At 37.5% G+C, this 19,834-nt stretch overlaps 1 protein-coding gene across 1 annotated transcript; it reads left to right on the forward strand.

Moving 5' to 3' along the window:
* Window positions 1–4,110: 4,110 nt before the first annotated feature.
* LOC111879511 (protein YIP4b) lies at window positions 4,111–7,187 on the forward strand. Its single transcript, XM_023875976.3, has 3 exons — window positions 4,111–4,771; window positions 5,795–5,869; window positions 6,857–7,187. The coding sequence occupies exons 1-3, from the start codon at window positions 4,256–4,258 to the stop codon at window positions 7,115–7,117; spliced, it is 852 nt and encodes a 283-aa protein (XP_023731744.1). The 5' UTR covers window positions 4,111–4,255; the 3' UTR covers window positions 7,118–7,187.
* Window positions 7,188–19,834: the final 12,647 nt, after the last annotated feature.

A 19,834-nucleotide genomic window follows, 5' to 3' on the forward strand; every position in this document is an offset into this window, starting at 1 on the left:
AGTAATAAAACAACGAGATTGCAAGAACTATAAAATAAATGAGCTGGGATGTCCAAGAAGATGATGCCAAGTGGGAAGAGAGACAGCAACACAAGTAGTAGCTAAAAGAGATGGAGCAGAAGATGAAACAATGATGGTAGAGCTCATAGTCACTATCACATCGTTGAATAAAGTTATATATTTTAAAGCCCTTTATAGTGAAACTAAATTGGTTAAATGTAACATAAACATAGTGTCAACAATAAATCTGCACACAAATATGAGGTTTTTGACCATTTTGTTTGAGAGAAGAACATCATTTAAAGCAAGTCCGTTATGTGAGTGCGGAAAAAAAGTTTGACAAATGTAAGTGACAGGTAGTATATCACCATTACCAACAATAACAGATTTAGAATTGCAAGGTATTAGGGAAAGCTTGTTATCTAAATTGAATGACATGTGTGAGGTTGCCCTAGAATCCATGTAGTATGTGTTGTCAGATGATTGTTGGACCGACATCATCTGAAACACCGATGCTAAATCGGTAAATTGAGTTGGTGCAGATTGCGCATGACCCACAAAGGAGGAGCCTGGAGATGGAGGCTGATTGGGGTACACCGAGGGCTACTGTGGCAGTAGCTGATGATGTGATGCTAAAGTGCACGCAACAACGGGACCAGTCAGAAGATGTGGTTGTGGAGTGAAATTGTTGGGAGGGTGCTGGAAGCCGTATGCTGTGGAATGCAAGGTAACAGGAAGCTGCTACTGATTCATGAAGACCTAAGGAGGGAAGGGTTGCATACCAACAATGTGAGAAGGCTGTTGAGGAAGCAAGACAACAACTATAACATTGTACATTCCGGAGTGAGGCGACTGGGCAGGAGCATTGCCTAGAATTCCAGCAAAATTGTGGTGCATATCCGATTGACCACCATAGTTTGACTTGTTGTTTGAATTTTTGTGCCCATTATAATTCTTTAACCACCGGTTTTTGAATTTTAATAATTATTAGACAAGGAGGAGGCCGAAGTTGTTGAATGCTTGGGTTTCAAGGATGAATAACCGTGGAGTATCACTTGGACAAAAGATGGAGCTGTGAATGTTGGCGGCCAGGAACGACATCAACAGGCGTAAAAGTCGAGCATGGATTGTCAAAAGGTTGCAAAGGGAAACAATGAATGGTGGTTGTAAGAGGAAACAGTTAGCTTAGAGCCTCCTGTAATCAGCAATCAACAACTATAAGCAGCGACAACAACAATAGTGAAACATCAAGAAGGATGATGGCAGTTTGATGATTACTTTGAAGATCCGTAGAGTCTTCTAGATGTCAGAGACCGACAGAAGAAAAGCAAACACAACAGATTGTAGAAGAAATAACATAAAGAAAACTAGAGTTGATGTGCAAATCTTGGTTGTGAAAAACGTAACAATAGATCGCAACAGATGATAGCGATCAAGGAAGACAGCAGCAAACAGGTCAATAGTAGATGCGTACCGAACTCATAAAGATTAGTTGGAGAAACCAATGAAGTGTGGAGGATCAATGAAGGTAGTAGCATGAGTGAAGTGGATAACGACAGAAGGTATAGTCAATCGACTACAATGAGAAAAAAATAATCAATTGTGAAGAAGAACGATGTGTTTTAGCGGGGAAAAATTGATCAGTGGCATGTCGATTCCTTCATGCGCCGATTATACCAATAGCTTGATACCATATTTGTGGAAATGACCCCATTAATTAGGGTTTATTATTGCATGACAATATATATACAATAATTTTACATAAGGGACCCTACACTATATAAGAAGTATAAAAAAATACTATAAACTATCAATACACACTCACGAAATCATCACATTGTTCATGTTACTTTGACTTTCTATTTTTGAATTTTTTATAGGACTACATTCCCTTCAATAATCATCATGAGTTTGACACAAAATCCTATAACTACATATCTATGTTTTATTTCAGTCATTTTATAATTTGTTTCAGAGATGGATTACAACTCAATATCAATGTTTTATTTTAGTCTTTCCAGAATGTGCTTCGGAGATGGATAAAAGGGAGGGTGTATAAATCTGATTGTATGTTTATGTTGTTTTTCTTTTTCTTCATTGAATTTCTTCACTGTGAGAGAATGAAAAAGAAAGACGAGAAGTTGCCTTGAAGACACTCCGTAGGAGCCAAAGATTGCACAGCCGGAGATGTTACCGGAGAATGTGAACAGTGATTTGAATGGGGATAAGGTAAGGGGAAGAGGTGGAGTTTGGGGTAAGGTGGACCCATTCTTATTTTTATATTATCAAATATTTAAATGAATAAAAGAAAAAATAAAAAAGAAAATTAAAAAAAGGTAAAATAATCTTTTTACATGAACCATATATAACACCTCAAGATTTGAAAAACACATGGATATAACCTGCAGGAGGATCCTTCTTTCGTTTCGCATTTCTCATCTCAACCTTTTAAAAATTGGACCAAGTTTACAAATAGGATGAAACCACTAGAACCTTTTGTGTAATTTACTCATTTAATTATGACAAAACTGCAAAAATGGTCCATGTGGTATGCATTTTTATTGGGGTTTTAGTCCAAACCCCGACTTTTTTGGCTTCGTAGTCCTTTTGGCCATGTTTGTACGTAAATTTGGGCCCACATCTCTGTCTCTCTCTCTCTCTCTCTCTCTCTCTCTCTCTCTCTCTTTCTCTCTCCTGGTTTGCGACCTCATCTGCAAAAAACGAACCCTATGTCTTCTTCACCATTTTCTCTTTACCATTGTTGGATAATTTAGCTTCAAACATAAAATTAGTTCTAAAAACCCAGACCACAAGCTCGATCTCTCACACACAGACATACATCGATTCATCTATTTGCTCATCCTTAATTCCAAATCTGCAAACAACTCTTCTTTTTTCCTGAAAATCTTCCATTCCTTAATTCAAGATCAGTTCCAACTCCCCCATGTACAAGAAAGATACCTAATTTTCAACTGGAACCACATTTTTCTTCCTCCTCTGCCATCGCCCATCCTCATCAGCAAACACCCATCACTTATCTCCTTAGCACCGAAGCCAGTATCTCCACCACCATCTTCCTCGTTCTCGTCCTCAAACACATACAACAAAGAAGCATCAGAGCAATGGAAGCTGCGATGTTGAATATGGTGTTCCTCAGCCCATCGATATTCCCTCTTAGTCCACTCACTCTATTGTTTAATCAAAAAGAAATATCACCGAAGCTGACGTCGAGATGGGAAAGGAATACCTCAAGAGAATTTATTTCTTTACTCCGGAGGTGATACTAATGTCTAGCTTCGTTGTAGCTCATTAATTCATATATTATGTTGATGTCTTGGCCTGGAATTGTGTAGCCTGTCGGGATCTGGAATTGGAATTGGAAACTAGATTGGGATTGAATCTGGAATCCCAATCCAGTTCGCGAAGCTAACCCTAACGAGATTCATGAGAGGGGAAAACGAATATGGAATCGGGCCTAAAAACATATTGTCTTTGAGGTGGAGATTATGGAGGTTAACTAGTGAGAAGATGTATATGGGGAGTGGATCGAAGAGGGCGTTGTAATGGAGACTAAGAGTGGTGAGTTGGGTCAAATTGCCGAGGGTGTTGTCAGGGAGTTCGTCGGAGAGACCTATTCCAGGGAAGTGAAGTTCGACAACACGGTTGTTTTTGTTATCGCAGAAGACACCGGGCCATGTGCAAGGATTTTTCTTCAGGTAAGGTTTACCAGCGATGAAGAGGGAGAAGAAAAGGATTACAGAGAAAAAGAAAGGATTTTTCTTCATCTTTGAGAGAGAGAGAGAGAGAGAGAGAGAGAGAGAGAGAGAGAGTATGTGGGCCCCCATTTTTATTTTTTATATATAAATACTTAAAGGAAAAAACAGAAAAATGGAAAATAAATATAATAAGGACAATTTAGTCTTTTTAGTTTACGACAAAAAAAAAAAACACAAACAAGCTACCTCAAAGGGACCACTAATCTAAAAAAATCATGATTTGGACTAAAACACCAAAAATTACATGCTACACACCTCATTTTTGCAATTTTGTTATTAATTATCTCATTTTGATTTTACTATTTTTACAAAACAAAGACCAAAAAATCTTTTGATGTTGTAGGTAAAAGGAGTCCACCTTCCAGGAAAGTCAGTCGTGTTTCCTTTCGTAAAGCCGTAAACTCTCCACCACCATGCTTTGAGATCGCCACCGTGTTTTCCCTCAGATCTGCTCAATCGCCACCGCAGTTTCCATAAAAATGTCATACAGCGAACGAGACACCGTCCCCCTCAACCAATCCTCTCAATCCGACATCGATGAGATCGAAAACCTAATCAACTACAGCGTCCAATCCGGCCCTGCCACCGTCCTCCCCGCCCGTCCACCATCACCTACACGAGCTTCCATTCCCGTATCTTCTTCCCCTTTCATCGCATCAAACCTTCCTCCTCTTCCTCCTCAGAAACCGGCATCTGTCCCTGCAGCACCTCTACCGCCTTCTAACTTGAACCGTAATGCTAATATTGGTACTAATGGTCAACAACAGTCGAGCATGACTGCGTTCGGATCGCCGCCGAATACGTTGACTGAACCAGTGTGGGATACGGTGAAGAGAGATCTTTCGAGGATTGTTAGTAATTTGAAGTTGGTTGTTTTTCCGAATCCGTTTCGTGAGGATCCGGGAAAAGCGTTGAGAGATTGGGATCTTTGGGGGCCGTTCTTCTTCATCGTGTTTTTAGGGCTCACTCTATCTTGGTCCGCCTCGGTAAAGAAGGTGAGTTTGTCTGGTTTTTTCGTGATTTATGCTCGATTCACTTGTAGAATTCTTATTCCGGTTGAACTGTTACCTCCTTTGAGATGTCTCTTATTCAGATCTAGTCTCGTAGATTTAGGTTATAAGTAGTTCGAACTGGATCATAATCCGATTGTCATTATTGAGATTGGAATTTGCCGTTACTTTAGTTTATCTTCAATGAACTCAAATCAACCCAAGCTTTTCTTCCTATGATGAATCCGAGGTTTTGAAAATATATCATCACATTACAGATCGTTAAACCTCGTGAACCTTTATCAAAACAGATTGCTAACTGTAAGTACATTAATTACTAGGAACTGAGATATGTGATATGTGCTGAATATGAGCTGTTTTTAGCATTACTTGTGCAAAATTGAAGTAGCTCCAGATAAAACTAATTGGAATTTCTTATGCTCCATTAATGTTCAAAACATCCATGCCCTTTCCTTTTTTCATCCTATCCCCAAATTCATATACAAATTGCCATCTCTGATTACTATATCTTTGTATGCTCATCTAAATCTTCATAATCATAAGAATATTTTGTTAGTACTATCATCAACCCCTCCTAGCTTTAGGTCATCCGTTTTATGCCACTGTCAATTGTAAACCTCTTTAACAAATTACATGTTTGTGCCACTGTCAATTGTAAACCTCTTTAACAAATTACATGTTTGATTTGTTGCTACAAAGTTATCTCATACTTATCTATATAAAACAATTCAACCATTATGCAAAAGCTGTATAAAACATTAAATGATTTTAAAACAATCTTGTCTTTCACATCTAAAGTGAGAAATGTCTTTGATGCTAGTTTGCTGTATAAAGTATTATGCAACTTGAACCTTCATTTGTATAAAGTTTCACACTTGTCTCTATTTTCTTTTTTGTCTTTTCTTATTCCATTATTACATAATTTTGTAGTTTCATTGTGAAGTTGTTCTTTTTATTCTCTTTCAACTTTTATTAATTGGTGCCTTTGTTGTATTTGGCTATTTGCAGTCTGAAGTTTTTGCTGTGGCCTTTGCACTACTTGCAACAGGTGCCATCATTCTGACTTTGAATGTCCTGCTTCTGGTAATTCACTATTTTCTCTCAGTGTGTGTGTGTGTGTGTGTGAGTAAAGAATAAAGTACCATTTTACCCTTTAGTTCATGTACAACTTCAATTTATTGGACTGAATAAACTGTCTGTCTGAATAAGAGTAAATGACCATTTTACCCTCCACTTTTGATTCTTTATAAAAGTTGACTATTTACTTGACAACTGTTATAAATTGAAATTGTACATAGAACTAAAAAATTGAAATACTTATATAAATTTTTTTGGTATAAATAATGAGAGAATTACAATTGTATCAAATTACTTGACAAAAAACTTACAAATTCTCCCCCATTTACTTTTTCCTTCCATCTTTTTTAAGCATGCTATAATTTCACAAATAATTTTTTTAGTTATATGCAAGAAATAACAACGTACAATGACCGAATAAAAATAATTGAAAATAGAGTAATTTACACAAATGGTCCCTATGGTTTGGGGTAATTTGCATGTTTGGTCCCTAACTTCATTTTTTAACTCGGAATGTCCCTAGAGTTTGTTTTTGTTGTTCGCTTGGTCTCTGTCTTACCTAAAAAGACTATTTTGCCATTGATTTTTTATTTTATTTAAATAAACACACTCACACCCACACCCCCAACCCCACTTCCATCTCACCTTATCTTACCTTACCTTACCTGTGCCATCTTATTTAAATAAAATAAAAAATCAATGGCAAAATAGTCTTTTTAGGTAAGACAGAGACCAAGCGCACAAAAAAAAAACTCTAGGGACATTCCGAGTTAAAAAAATAAGTTAGGGACCAAACGTGCAAATTACCCCAAACCATAGGGACCATTCGTGTAATTTACTCTTGAAAATACAATGCTATAATTGGGTAGAATTTTCAAAGTACAATGTCTTAAAAGTAGGAAGCTACAATAAACAAACAAATGAAAGTATGTTGCTATATTTGTAAATGAATGATCAAAAGATAAATACAATGCTTATAATGGTTGTTTGTAGGGAGGTCACATAATCTTCTTCCAAAGTCTAAGTCTATTGGGATACTGTCTATTCCCTTTAGACGTAGGAGCCCTAATATGCATGTTGAAGGACAATGTCATTTTAAAGATTGTGGTGGTGTGTGTGAGTTTAGCATGGAGTTCGTGGGCCGCGTATCCCTTCATCAGTATGGCGGTTAACCCTAGAAGAAAAGCTCTCGCTCTGTACCCTGTGTTACTCATGTATGTATCCGTTGGTTTCCTTATCATTGCCATCGATTAGTAGATAAAAACTTTGAATACTTTGTTATACGAAATTCTTTAATGAGTTGATGCGTGATGGAATTGTTGTAGTTGTTTGGATTTGATGTTGGTTTTTGTCTCTCTACCGATATACGCAATGTACTTTATTTCTTATCCATAATAGCAATGTAACTACAATTCCTTGCTATTAATAGTAATAAGCTTTTGGAATTACTTCATAAATGTGGCTTTATATTATGTTATCATATAGTAATTTGTAGTTTAAGATGGATATTAGAAGGTGTAGTAACTAGTGTAACGTGTAGTTGAACTATGGTGTTTGTAAATGTAGGTAATGTATTTTCTTTTGTATTTATATTAGCAACGTACTTATAGTTTCTTACTTGTAACAACAATCTACTTATGGTTTTGTATGGATAATAATATCTTACATGCAAAGTACAATTTACTATAGGTAAAAATTAAAACAAAAACACAATCTATTATAGACCAATAACTAGAAAAACCCATTATATAATTTTTTAGTCTGATTAAACCCTCCTATAATTTCTGTACATTACAACCTAAAATTCTTGAAAACATAATCTAAATGTGATATGTCAAATATAACATTATTATTAATTAACAAATTAATTTTATTTTAAGAGATCTTAATTGATGGTCTGTGAAGTCCATGCTAAAATTTAATAGAATTGCGGAATCAATGACAAAACAACTCTATGAAAAAATAAACTTGAAACCGTACGGAACTTGTCAACGTTAAATGTAAAAACACAAAAGGTTTTGTATTAGTTCCTTTATATTCATATATTCATATATTCTAGTGAATAGCTAGAATGGGAATTAAACAATTGCAACAGAAAAAAAAGCCAAGTATTACAAACTACCTTGGATTTGGAAACTCGATTCTTCGACCAAGAAAATGAATTTGAAACAATACAATCAAAAATATAATTCATTCTAATTTGAATGTCATCAACCACCACATTGGTTGTGAAATCTCCAAAGTATCCAACATGAGGTCAATACTATCACTACTAAACGAGTTCTCTTAGCCGCCATTAGGTGCCTATCATCAACCCAAGACAATGCCACTCTTTAATTGGAGTAGATTAAACAAAAGACTAAGATGTTCCTATTTATACCCACCACGAACCTGCTTCCTCCGGTTCGACATCTAGGATAGTTGCCATCCTAGCAAAAAACATATAGAATTCCCTTTCTCAAAGCCTTTTTTCTAGCATGGCCAACGAAATTACATTAACGACATCCATTTTGTGAATCGCTCCAACAATATTTGTCCACGATCTTAAAGTAACACAACCCTTCTTGCCCTTATTAAACCATCCATCATTCTCACACCTTGCACTGAGTACCCAACTCCTTGTGGAACTTCCTCCAGAATTGAGAAGTAAAACTGGCATCGCGATTTGAAGACTGAGACTAGAACCCCATGTCGTACTGCCACCTCTATTATGTAGATCTATGCTAACCATTATGCGGATGAAATTTCCTAAATCGGGATGAAGTGAGCGCTCTTGGTTAGCCTGTCGACAATAAGCCAGGTAGAATCAACCCCAAGTTTCGTTTGCAACACCCGTTTCCAAAATGGATCAATAAATGGTATAAGGGAGTCAATGGCATGGTTTTGAGGAAAACCATGTGCCACGACGTGGCGCATAGAGTTCCATAACGTGGCATGCAAGATGGAGAAGGCGTGTTTTGGGTAGGCGCAACAACGTGGCAAGAGAATGGCTACGACGTGACGAGCACTGCAGCCCAAGCCCATGGATTTTTAGGGTTTTCTCCATATCTAAGCACCTTAACTTCAAGTTAGGGAATCCCTTTTAACCTCCAACCCTTCTATTTTGAAAAACCTATCCCCTTCAAGTGTTCTTGTCCATTTGAAGACTCATTACTCATATTTTGGTGAGGAGATTGAAGATCAAGTTTCTTGCAAGTGTTTTGGTGAAGAGCTCAAGTGTAGATCTAGCAAAGGACTTCATTTCTAGACCATTGTGAGCAAAACGATTCCATCTTGACCTCTAGTTTGCTAGATCTTGTAGTTTGATCATTTATGTTTGTTTTGGTCTATGTGAACTTATGCTTTGGAGTTGAGTGAACTCCAACACCTATTGAGTTTATTTTATTATCTCATAATCTTGTTGAGTTGGGAAGTTTGCATCTTGATCTATTTCATGATGTCATGCATGTTTTGGGAAAGGGTGTATGCTGGTAAGAACTTACGGTTGTAAATCTAGCTTTGGGATAAAACCCTAATAGATAAAGTTGGAAACTTTATCCATTAAGTCCATAAAAAGAACTAGATCTGAAATTATGGGCCCTGATATGAAGGAATTAAGCACTTAGAGATTTTAACATTCTTCCATAAGCCACGACGATGCCTAGGGTTTACCATGACGTGGCGGTGCTCGGAATCACGACTGTTTTGTCCTGGCATTGCCACAATATGGCAATGTCCTGCATGTTGACTATTTGACCTTGCATTCCCACGGCATGGCATTGACTTTGACCAAGTTGACCCTTGACTTTGTGGACCTTTGACTGTTGAATTTTGACAAGTTTGATCTAGGTTCAAACTTGGAGGATTTGGGTTGCTAATTGAGGATTTACTAGTCTTTATGTTAGCCGATTGGCAGGATTGAGTAGTGCAAGGTGCAAGAGTGTTGATCTGCATCTTTTGTTCTTCAGGTCATGTGAGTTTCTCATTATGCCACGTATCCAGTTGTATATCCTTTGCATGTTAGGATAAAGGTGATATTAGAGCACAAGTATGTTAGTGGCTGACATAACTCCTTTTTATATGTGTAGTATAGGACACTTAGTGCCATTGTTTGCTAGACTGGTAAGGTTTTGCATGTTGATTGTATGGTACTGTTAGGGGTTATGTTTAGTTAGGGTAACTGAGGTAGACCGGTTATCAGGATTATGTATGACTGACCAGCAAAGGACTTAATTGAGAAGTGGTCAATGGAAGGGTAACTAAGGAAGGCTACTTGTTGAGGGTATGGACATACTAGTATTTGTTATGTTCTTATGTTACATGTTTATATGATAATGACAACTTGGATTCTATGTAGTTTAATTTGGATAGCCTAAGAACTCTTCATCTGTTCGAATAGTCATATATAGTTAAGGATCGGATAGACAGTCGAACAAATGATCCACCCGCGAGCGAACAGTCAGACAAAAACATTACAATCAAGAATTAGACCAAGAGTTCTCAGGCTATCCAACATAGAATATATAGAACCCAAGTTATCACTTACCTTGCAAAAACATGCCTCCACACAGAATCATAAGATCCACAATCATGACCCTACCAGTCTATCATACTAAAGCACCAACTGATCTAAACTAAAAGGCATAACAAGAACTTACTATAGGCCGTTAGCATACTTGTACTCTAACAGTACCTCTATCCTACCACGCAAAGGATATACAATGGGATACATGGCATACTGAGAAACTCACATGAACTAAAGAACTACAGAAGCATAACAACACTCTAAATCCTTGCACTGATCAATCTCTTAAACGAATAACACCAAGACAAATAATTCCTCAGTTAGCAACCCAAATCCTCCAATCTTGACCCTAAAACAAACTGGTCAAAAGTCAACGGTCAACCAAGTCAAAGTCAACGCTACGTCATGGGCCCTCCTTGGCCACGTCGTGGAAATGTTAAGACAAACAGTCAACATGCAGGACATTGTCACGTCGTGGGACCTCCTTGGCCACATCGTGGAAATGCTAGGACAAAACAGTTGTGAATCTAAACTTCACCATGTCATCGCTATCCATTGGCTACGTCGTGGCCACTGGTAGAATGCCATTTCTCTCCTTAAGAGCTTAATCCTTACAGATCAAGTCACATACTTCCAGGTCTACTTCTTCTCAATAACTTAATGGATAAAGTTTCCAACTTTACTCCAAGCCAAGATATCAAACCTTAAGTTTGTTAAGCATTTAATATGACGAAAACTTGAACATGGGACCAAGAACACACAAGCTAAGGCCCCCCTTTTCCTCCATTAACAGATGTTCATGACCACAAGAGTCCCATGCTATCAGATAATATATATATATATATATATATATATATATATATATATATAAAATTTGTCCTAAGACCAACTACCTAGCCCAATAGATCCTCACAGATACTAAAGCAACGATTATCTCGAGGAATCACCCAACCTGATGAATCATTTTAGAAACTGTGTAACGACACAACTAGGGGTGTCCATGGCCAATGTAAGTCATATAAGGCAACCATGTTTAGAGATTCGATAAATATGGTATCCCTTTTTATATACGTCCATGGGTAATAAGTCCATGTTAACAATGTAATTCACTAGACCACCTAAAATAGTCAAGTGTTGTCATCTACTCTGGTCGATGACCCAGACATACTTGCTAGTTGTCTGATTTGGACCCAACATTTTAGGTCATCTAAGAAAGAAGAGAAACACTATGCTCAAATCTCACACACCTACCCCAGTCATGAGATCTAATCGATATCCATCCTAATCTCAACTAAGTAGTCTTTAAAAGTCTTATTCTAAACCTAGGGCAAGACTTATATTTAAAGGAAATCGATTTCCAATACAGTTTATAATTTAATAGTATTATCCTAATCATACAAATAGAATTTAGCATAAATAATACACGCAAGCATTTAATGTATCATATAAACAACACTTTTATTTTAGAATATGATCTTGATAGAAACTATGCACTCACCTGACAAAAGTGTCTGATGATTGGTGAATCGGGCAGAGCTTCGCCTTATACATTTTCCAAAAGTCCTAGATGTACATAACGCTAAGTCTTAGTCTAATTTCATACTTTATGGAACTATTATCCTAAGGGTTTAGATTCCTCAATAATACCAAAGTCTACTTCAAGATCTAAATAAGGAAGAACCAAGTAGGATCATATTGGAGGTATGGTCCATTTGGTATACAAAGTATACTGTTTGGAAATCTCACTTTAAACACCTCACTAAATCCAACCGAAACATCACTCTCGTAAATAGATAAAGCAATATAACGACTCAGAATCATTGATAAATCTTACTTATAAGTTCCTAGTAATGAATTATAATTATAATTATAAATTACACAAAGGTTGAGTAAGTGTAGCTCTGTTACAGAGTACTATAGAAAAGAACCGAGAACTAGAGGGCAGGATACTGACTTTGGATCTCCTACTCGAAGGATACTACTCAAATGAGTACTCAGGGGTGTCACAAGGCTTCGCCACAGGCTAAAAATGAAGGAAAAAGGGCTAAAACGGTAAGATTGTTCAACAGAGCATGTCTGTAGGGTGTAGAGGTGAAAGCATATATGAAGCGGAGTATTTATAGGCAAAAAATATATGCACACTGCGCACCCTAGGCTTGTACTCCATGCACTAGGATGACGTGGCTCCATCCAGGAGTTGGAATGTGTCCTATAATGTGACAACCCGAAATTTCCAATTGTTTTGTCTCCGCACTTAAGCAATAAAAAAATTAGCCAAATTTATTTCAAAATATTTTTGGCCGGATTTAAGCCCATTGGAATATTTTAAATAATATTCGTCAAGCGAACCAAAAATAAGGAGGTATAATTTAAAATTAGTCGTGTTTAACGGAAGTCGCGAAAAACCCCGTTTGCGGTTGGTGTTGGGTGGACCCCCACCCAGGTCGTAAACTCAACCCTATATAAGGGTTGAGTGGGTTTCATTCCAACCTTTTCACACCTTAGGAGCCTTCTCTCTCTACTTTCTCTCTCTACAAATCGGGTTTTGGTCAAAAATCGACCCTTCGAGCTTCAAAACGGTAAGTTAACCTTCCTAGCTTGTTGTTTAGCTTATCACACTTGCAAATTCTTGGCTTAATCATCCAAAAACTCCAAGAACAAGAGTTTACGATTTGGGAACATCCCAAAACTGTAAACACCTTGAAAGAGGGTTTTGATGCCCAAAAACCCTCCCAAAACCTTTCCAATGCTTAGCTAATGGCCTAGGGGCTTGCATGAATGATCTAAGAACCCCAAAACACGAATTTAAGAGGGTAAACATGAGTTTACGGTTTGGGAAGGTCTCCGAAAACCGTAAACACCTTCTAAGGGGGTTTAAGTGTCCTTAACACCTTCCAATGCTTGTTTAAGTGACTAGAACCTTGCCTACATAGCCTAGAACCACCAAAGCACAAAAGAAATGGACTAACATGAGTTTACAACCGTAAAATCCCAAGGGAGTGGTCAAAGGACCGTAAACTCCAAAGAGTGTCCATTTTGAGCCCCTAATCACTTCCATAGCCTTTGAATCAACTCTAGAACCTTTATTTGTGAAACATGAAGCCTTAAAGCACACAAATGCACCATTCCCATGATTTTACGGCCGTAAACTCATGGGGGATATGGTTCCAAAACCGTAAACACCCCTAGACACTACCATTTGAGGAGTAAACTCCAAAGTGAGACTATACTCTCCTTATATGCAACCCTGGGTACTCCTAGCACTTGTAGCAAAGTGTTTTTATGTAGTAGGACATCTTTACTTGCTTAATTAGTTATTAAATGACTAATTGGATACTTAAATGTATCATTACTTGCTAAATAGGATCCAGGTGTGTGTTCAAGACCTCAATTGACACATAGCATCCTATAGCGTCCGTCCATCCGAGTCACCCACGTCAGGTGAGTTCATACCCCTGAATTAACCTTTTAAACATTTTTAAATGCTATTAGGGGGGGATACAAGTCGAAACATGCTAGTTATCATATCAGTCATATGTGATTAATAACCCGCATGCAAAAGGATTTATTACACTTTCAGCTGTTTTACCAAGTATAATACTACAGATGGTTTTCCAAAACGTCTTTTACTTGTTTAGATCTTTTCTCAAACTGTCTCTCGCGCTGTATGTTTTCCTTCAAAACCTGTTACAGCAGTGTTTTAAACAAAGGTTTTCTTCACTGAAACTGTTTTATCAAATCATTTTCAAAGTTTGTCTATGAAAGGTTTTCAAAGCTTGTTTTAGAAAATGACATCAAGTCGTAAATTCTTATTTGTAAAGATTTTCCAAAGGTTTTACCAAAGTTTTCTTCTATACTTTTATTTCGTTAAATCCATGCCTATATTTGTATAGTTATATAAATAATGTTTAAAGGACTTAGAACGGCTAGTTCGCCCTATTTCCTTCTCCTCGTTGGGATGTGGTCTGGTGGGTATTGGTTATCCGTCTGAAGGTCGTTTAAATATTAGTTATATATCATGTATGCCTATATAGACATAAAGGTTTCCATCAACCAGTTCATTTCCTTTGGGTAGTAAGGGTATCCTTCCATTCTTCATTCATATACTTGAAACATTAGTAACTATTATAGGAATAGTTAGGAGATTCTAGCTCTCTCTAGTATGAAGATTTACTAAGGATTCAGTTCATTTGCGAGTTTGTACTATTACTATAATAATTTAGAATGTGACACCCTATTTCTCTCTACGACGCTTCATCGCGCCAACGCCGTGTAACTAGAGTCTCCTGGAGGGAGAGCGAAATTCATGTGTATAGATCTATACGGGACTGACACTCCCGCATCCTGACTGCTAGCTACAGTCCGCGCCGGTAAGCCCCATGGGTGACATAACGCCACTAACTCTACGCGTGACCTGAAGGGTCATCGGATACTCTATCGTCGATCAGCATGGTTACATACGAGTTCACATTCACCCTTTGTTTTAGACTTTGCTAGCTGTATCGTTCATTCGATACTGTCTGAAGTTTGTATTTCCTTGTTTTAGACTTTGCTAGCTGTATCGTTCATTCGATACTGTCTGGAGTCTGTATTTCCTTGTTTTAGACTTTGCTAGCTGTATCGTTCATTCGATACTGTCTGGAGTCTGTGCTTCCTTGTGTTAGACTGAGCCAGGCGTATCATTCATTCGATACTCTCCTGGAGTCTATGTTTTAAATTGCTTTAGTCAGCAGTATTACTGTTGAGGTATATGTTATTTTCCCCTAGTATTTTTACTTGTGATTTTCTCATAATTCATTTAAAGTCAAAACTGTATTTTGGTAGTGATAGTATTTTGGGGAAGATTACTCCTTAAAACATAAATTTGTTGAGTCTTGGTAGAAGACTGCTTTTATTTAGAAAATATAGGATTTTCTGGAAAGAATGCTAATACACCGTAGATTCTCGACTACTATCTTTCATAAAGTTATTTTGAATAAAAATGTGTATCTATACAAATGACACTAAATACTTATGAACTCACCAGGATTATAAAAATGCTGATACTCGCTTTCAAAATAACTTGTATTCTCAGGTCATCGATAGACAGGTACATTCCGGGAGCTTTTGCGAAGTCAGCCAAGAACCAAGCTGCATCTATGTTATGTTCTGTATTTACTTTGATGTTGCTATGAAATGTAACCTATGTAAAATTATTACTATTAATGCAATGGTTAATGTACTTTGATTATTATATTGCATATGTTGTGATACTTGACATGACATCCTCCACCCCAGAACGTTTCCGTCGTTCTCGGTTTTGGGGTGTGACAGATTTGTATCAGAGCATTGTTTATAGTGAGCTCAGTATATCAATTCATAAAAGATATACAACCTATAAATACATTGGGATATAACACTCTGACCAAGAATTATACTTTAAATTATAACCATATTTTACAAAAGTATAAGAACATCCAGAATCTAAACACTCGAACGAAGTATCACAAGAAGAACAAAATAAAAGTCTTTGGATGTTGACCATTACCGTCAAACCTGGGCAGTTAGGTAATCGTAAGCTGGAATAAATGTAACCTGATCAACTACATTTATTCGAGATGTGACCAACGTGTGCTTGGGAGTGATGGTGGTGTTGCAACGAATCTGAAACTTACCAAATAGGAATGCTAGAGCCAAACATAAAGTTTAAAATACTATGGGAGTATTTTGGAATATTAAAAGACTCACATTAATCCCATAATCATATTCAGAAGTTAAGAATCAAGCAAGTAATTAAAATACCATAGGGGTATTTTAGGATCTGTAGATAACCTTGTGTGAAAAACTAAAAAGATCCTTATTGATATACCTTTGATTACAGAGGGTATACTTCCAGGGTTATATATAATAAGGATCTCATAGACTAAGAATGTGTGGTTTCGCTCTACTTCCTTTTCCTCGTTGGGATGTGGATATAGAGTAGTATCACATATTCGAAGGCCTATCGGATCTAAGTTATATATGATTTGTGTAACGTATGTAATTGTAGCAGGACTCAATATGGATCACCCCAGTGAAATGTTTTAATAATCTCTTAGGATTCTTTAGACATTTCCATTCTCGCACGAACCCTATAGAAAACCTTATCCACTTCAGTGTTCGACAGAAAAGTTGATTCAAACCTAGAAGAAGTTCATTGAGAAGATTTCCAGTTCGGAAATAAATGAACTAGGACGAGACTATTGAAACCACCAAGTGCCTATACCTTTTAGGGACATCGGTGGGAAATTCGCCTGAACTTCCGAGATTTCCAGTCATCCATCATGAAGTGATGAAACTCAGAGTCAGAATCGGAAGTAAGACGGAGTAGAAATTCAATATGACTACACGAGGAGAGAACCCTAGGTATCTATCCGAAGAAAACCAACGTCGATGCCAGTCAAGGATAAGAGGTAGACAGAGGGAGCCAATACATGGAACCCGAGAAGTGTCTTTTCCCCGTTATTGTCGCGCTAATACGTCCATAAAATAATACAATTTAGTGAGTTAGTGATTACACTACTCACACTATGTGTTAGGTAAATCGCCTTTTCCCGTCGCAAGTAATACAAATAAATCGGATCCCAAAACCTCGATTAAGAGTATTTAGCCATAAGTCTTCATGAACCTTTCTTTCCGCAGTCTTCGTTCCGAACTATCCTCAGATATTTCCAAAGCCGGAGAGTGAATCTCTCCAGCATAAAGATAACTTAGTAGGAACAAACCCCATCTTATGGCTTTCCGATACTCTTACTCCTACCTTGAATACCCGGACTACATCATAGGGATGTAGGTCGACACTCAGATAACCAATATCCGAGGCGCGGGAAAAATTATGCCTATTATAGTAAGGATCGTCTCTCATCAGCTTGTATTCCTTTTCCGTGTAGGAAAACCATGCCTCCAAAGAAGCGTAACCAATCCGCTGGCAAGAAACCGACTCTCCTATTCGATGAAGCTACGTTCCAAGCTACAGTCTCGGCAGCCGTAGCAGCTGTCATGGCACATCTGAATGCTAACAACACCAATGTTAGCAGGAGCCCTATCAAGATTCCCGATCCTAGCAATGGACAGCAGAAACCAACACCTGCGTACCCAGCCACCCAAGAACCTCAACCAAATCCACTGAAGAGAAAGTTCAACAACGAGGAAGGAAGTACCTCGGCTCAAGGACCTTCCGAAGGGCAACGAGCTGAGGTAGTTGAAAGACCCCAACTTTCGTATTTATGAAAGACCCAAACTTTCATACTATTTCAACATTATTCTTAAGTTACTTCCTCAAAACATGCTACATGCATATTTATAAAACAATATTTTATATTGATAAAGTGATTACAAAAGATTAGATACAAACTGACTAAATTCTTTCATATCTACCCAGGAATCTACTATTCATATACATACATGAACTTTAAAAAAAATACAGAGAAATAGTATTAACTATTCTAAATCTTTCAGCAGTATAAAAAAAACTATATTGGTTACTCATCACCTGTAATTGTTAAATATTGAGAGGAATAAGCGATAACGCTTAGTGAATTAAATAAATAGATACAATATAATTTTATGCCTTATATATACTTTTAATGTGGCAAAAGCAAAGAGGAACAACTAGACATATGTGAAGTCACGTGACAAGCGTTCATATCAATCAAAGACTTTATTCAAAGATATACTTTTCAATGAGACATAACGATCTCAATATTTGATATGCATCAATAAAGCTTTGGCCCAAATGGCACAGAAGACATATAATTTCTGATTACCAATATGGTAGATTTCAGGTTTTCACGCCCTGTTTAGCATTTCGGTAGATTTCAGGTTTTCACGCCCTGTTTAACATTTCAGTAGATTTTAGGTTTTCACGCCCTGTTTAATATTTCAGTAGATTTCATGTTTTCACGCCCTGTTTAATCTTCTGCCAATGCCATTTAAATTTAAGTCATTCACTTACGGAACATGCTCTACATGGCCAGAGGCTTCGTACCATTACCAATGTGAATCTAAGTCTTTTCACTGATCACATGGTCAAAGGTATTACTTTTGCTATAAACATAGCGAATAAAATAACACGGGAAAATAACTCGGAATAATAACACTGAAAAGCACATAGCACATATAACACATAACATACAATTGTTCCTATATATTGAACTCACCTTAAAATAATCGGGGGTTAAAATAGTAATTTGAGTAGCACTTCAGCTCGATAAATAGTTTTCGTCGTTGAAAACCGGGAAATATATTGAAAAACAGGCCTTGCAAGGGTAGAGCTTCAAACCGAAAAGAATAATTTCACGGGCTCTCCGGGCACTTCGGGGCGTATTCCGGGCTTTAAAAATGTTAGCGGGGCTTTGGGGTAATTTAAAATAGTGAAAATATTGAAAAAGGGGCCAAAAATGCCGAATTTGGGATTCTAGTCGGAAGATCTCGCAACCCCTTTATTTATAGGGTGCGAGACCGAAGTCGGCTGGGAAGGAACCAGGCAGCGAAGCAGCTCGGTGGCATCAGCAGCGAGGGGCACGAGGCTGCTGCGTGGCTCGGACGTGGCTCCTGCGAAACTCGGACACGCGAAGGGGCAGGTGGCGCTGCGAGGCGAGGCCACGAGGCTAGCCATCTGAGACCGAGACAGCTGGAGAACACGCGTCGGATCCGGACTCTGCCACGACTTCGGTGACGCACCTGCTTCGTGCGAGGTGACGTGGCCGCTTCTTATCCATGCGAATTTCTCGAGAAATGCACCCAAATCTTCTAAAATCCATAACTTTCTCATACGGACTCCGTTTTTGTCATTCTTTACATGCACGCGTAGCTAAAATTACGCTCTACAACTTTCGTTTAGACTTCGTCGGCTAATTTTGACTTTATTTTTAATATTTTTATTTTTAACAGACCGGGACAGGAAAATCCGTTAAAAATTCATAACTTCTTCATCCGACATCCGTTTTCGTCATACTTTTTACCGTTGTAATACAAATGACGAGACCTTCGATTCTTGTTTAGGATGTGTCGGCTAAAAATCACTCGATCTAAAATTCGAGTATTTAGCTGTCTACTGCTAAAGTGAAACTTCGAAAAATCATAACTTCCTCATACGCAGTCAGATTTTGGCGTTCTTTTTATCGAACTTCTCGGTTTAACGAATACTACAAATTTCATTTAGATTACTAAGGCTAAAAAGTAGTTTATCAAAAACTCACTTTTTACGTCATTCGGCACCGTGCCGGTTTTGTCGCGAATCTTCGATTGGTCATAACTTCTTCGTTATAACCTGGATTTTGACGAGGTTTTCGCCTACGTGTTTCTAACGAGATTATCTACAACTTTTAATAATAAAATTTTACTTATTTCAAATTTTATATTTTCGCTAAATTTTCATTATTTGGCTATTAATTGGAATCTCATAAGACTTCCAATATTTTATGAGTGATTCTAAACATAGTTTTACT

Source organism: Lactuca sativa, chromosome 7, assembly GCF_002870075.4.
Source record: "Lactuca sativa cultivar Salinas chromosome 7, Lsat_Salinas_v11, whole genome shotgun sequence".
Lineage (NCBI taxonomy): Eukaryota > Viridiplantae > Streptophyta > Magnoliopsida > Asterales > Asteraceae > Lactuca > Lactuca sativa.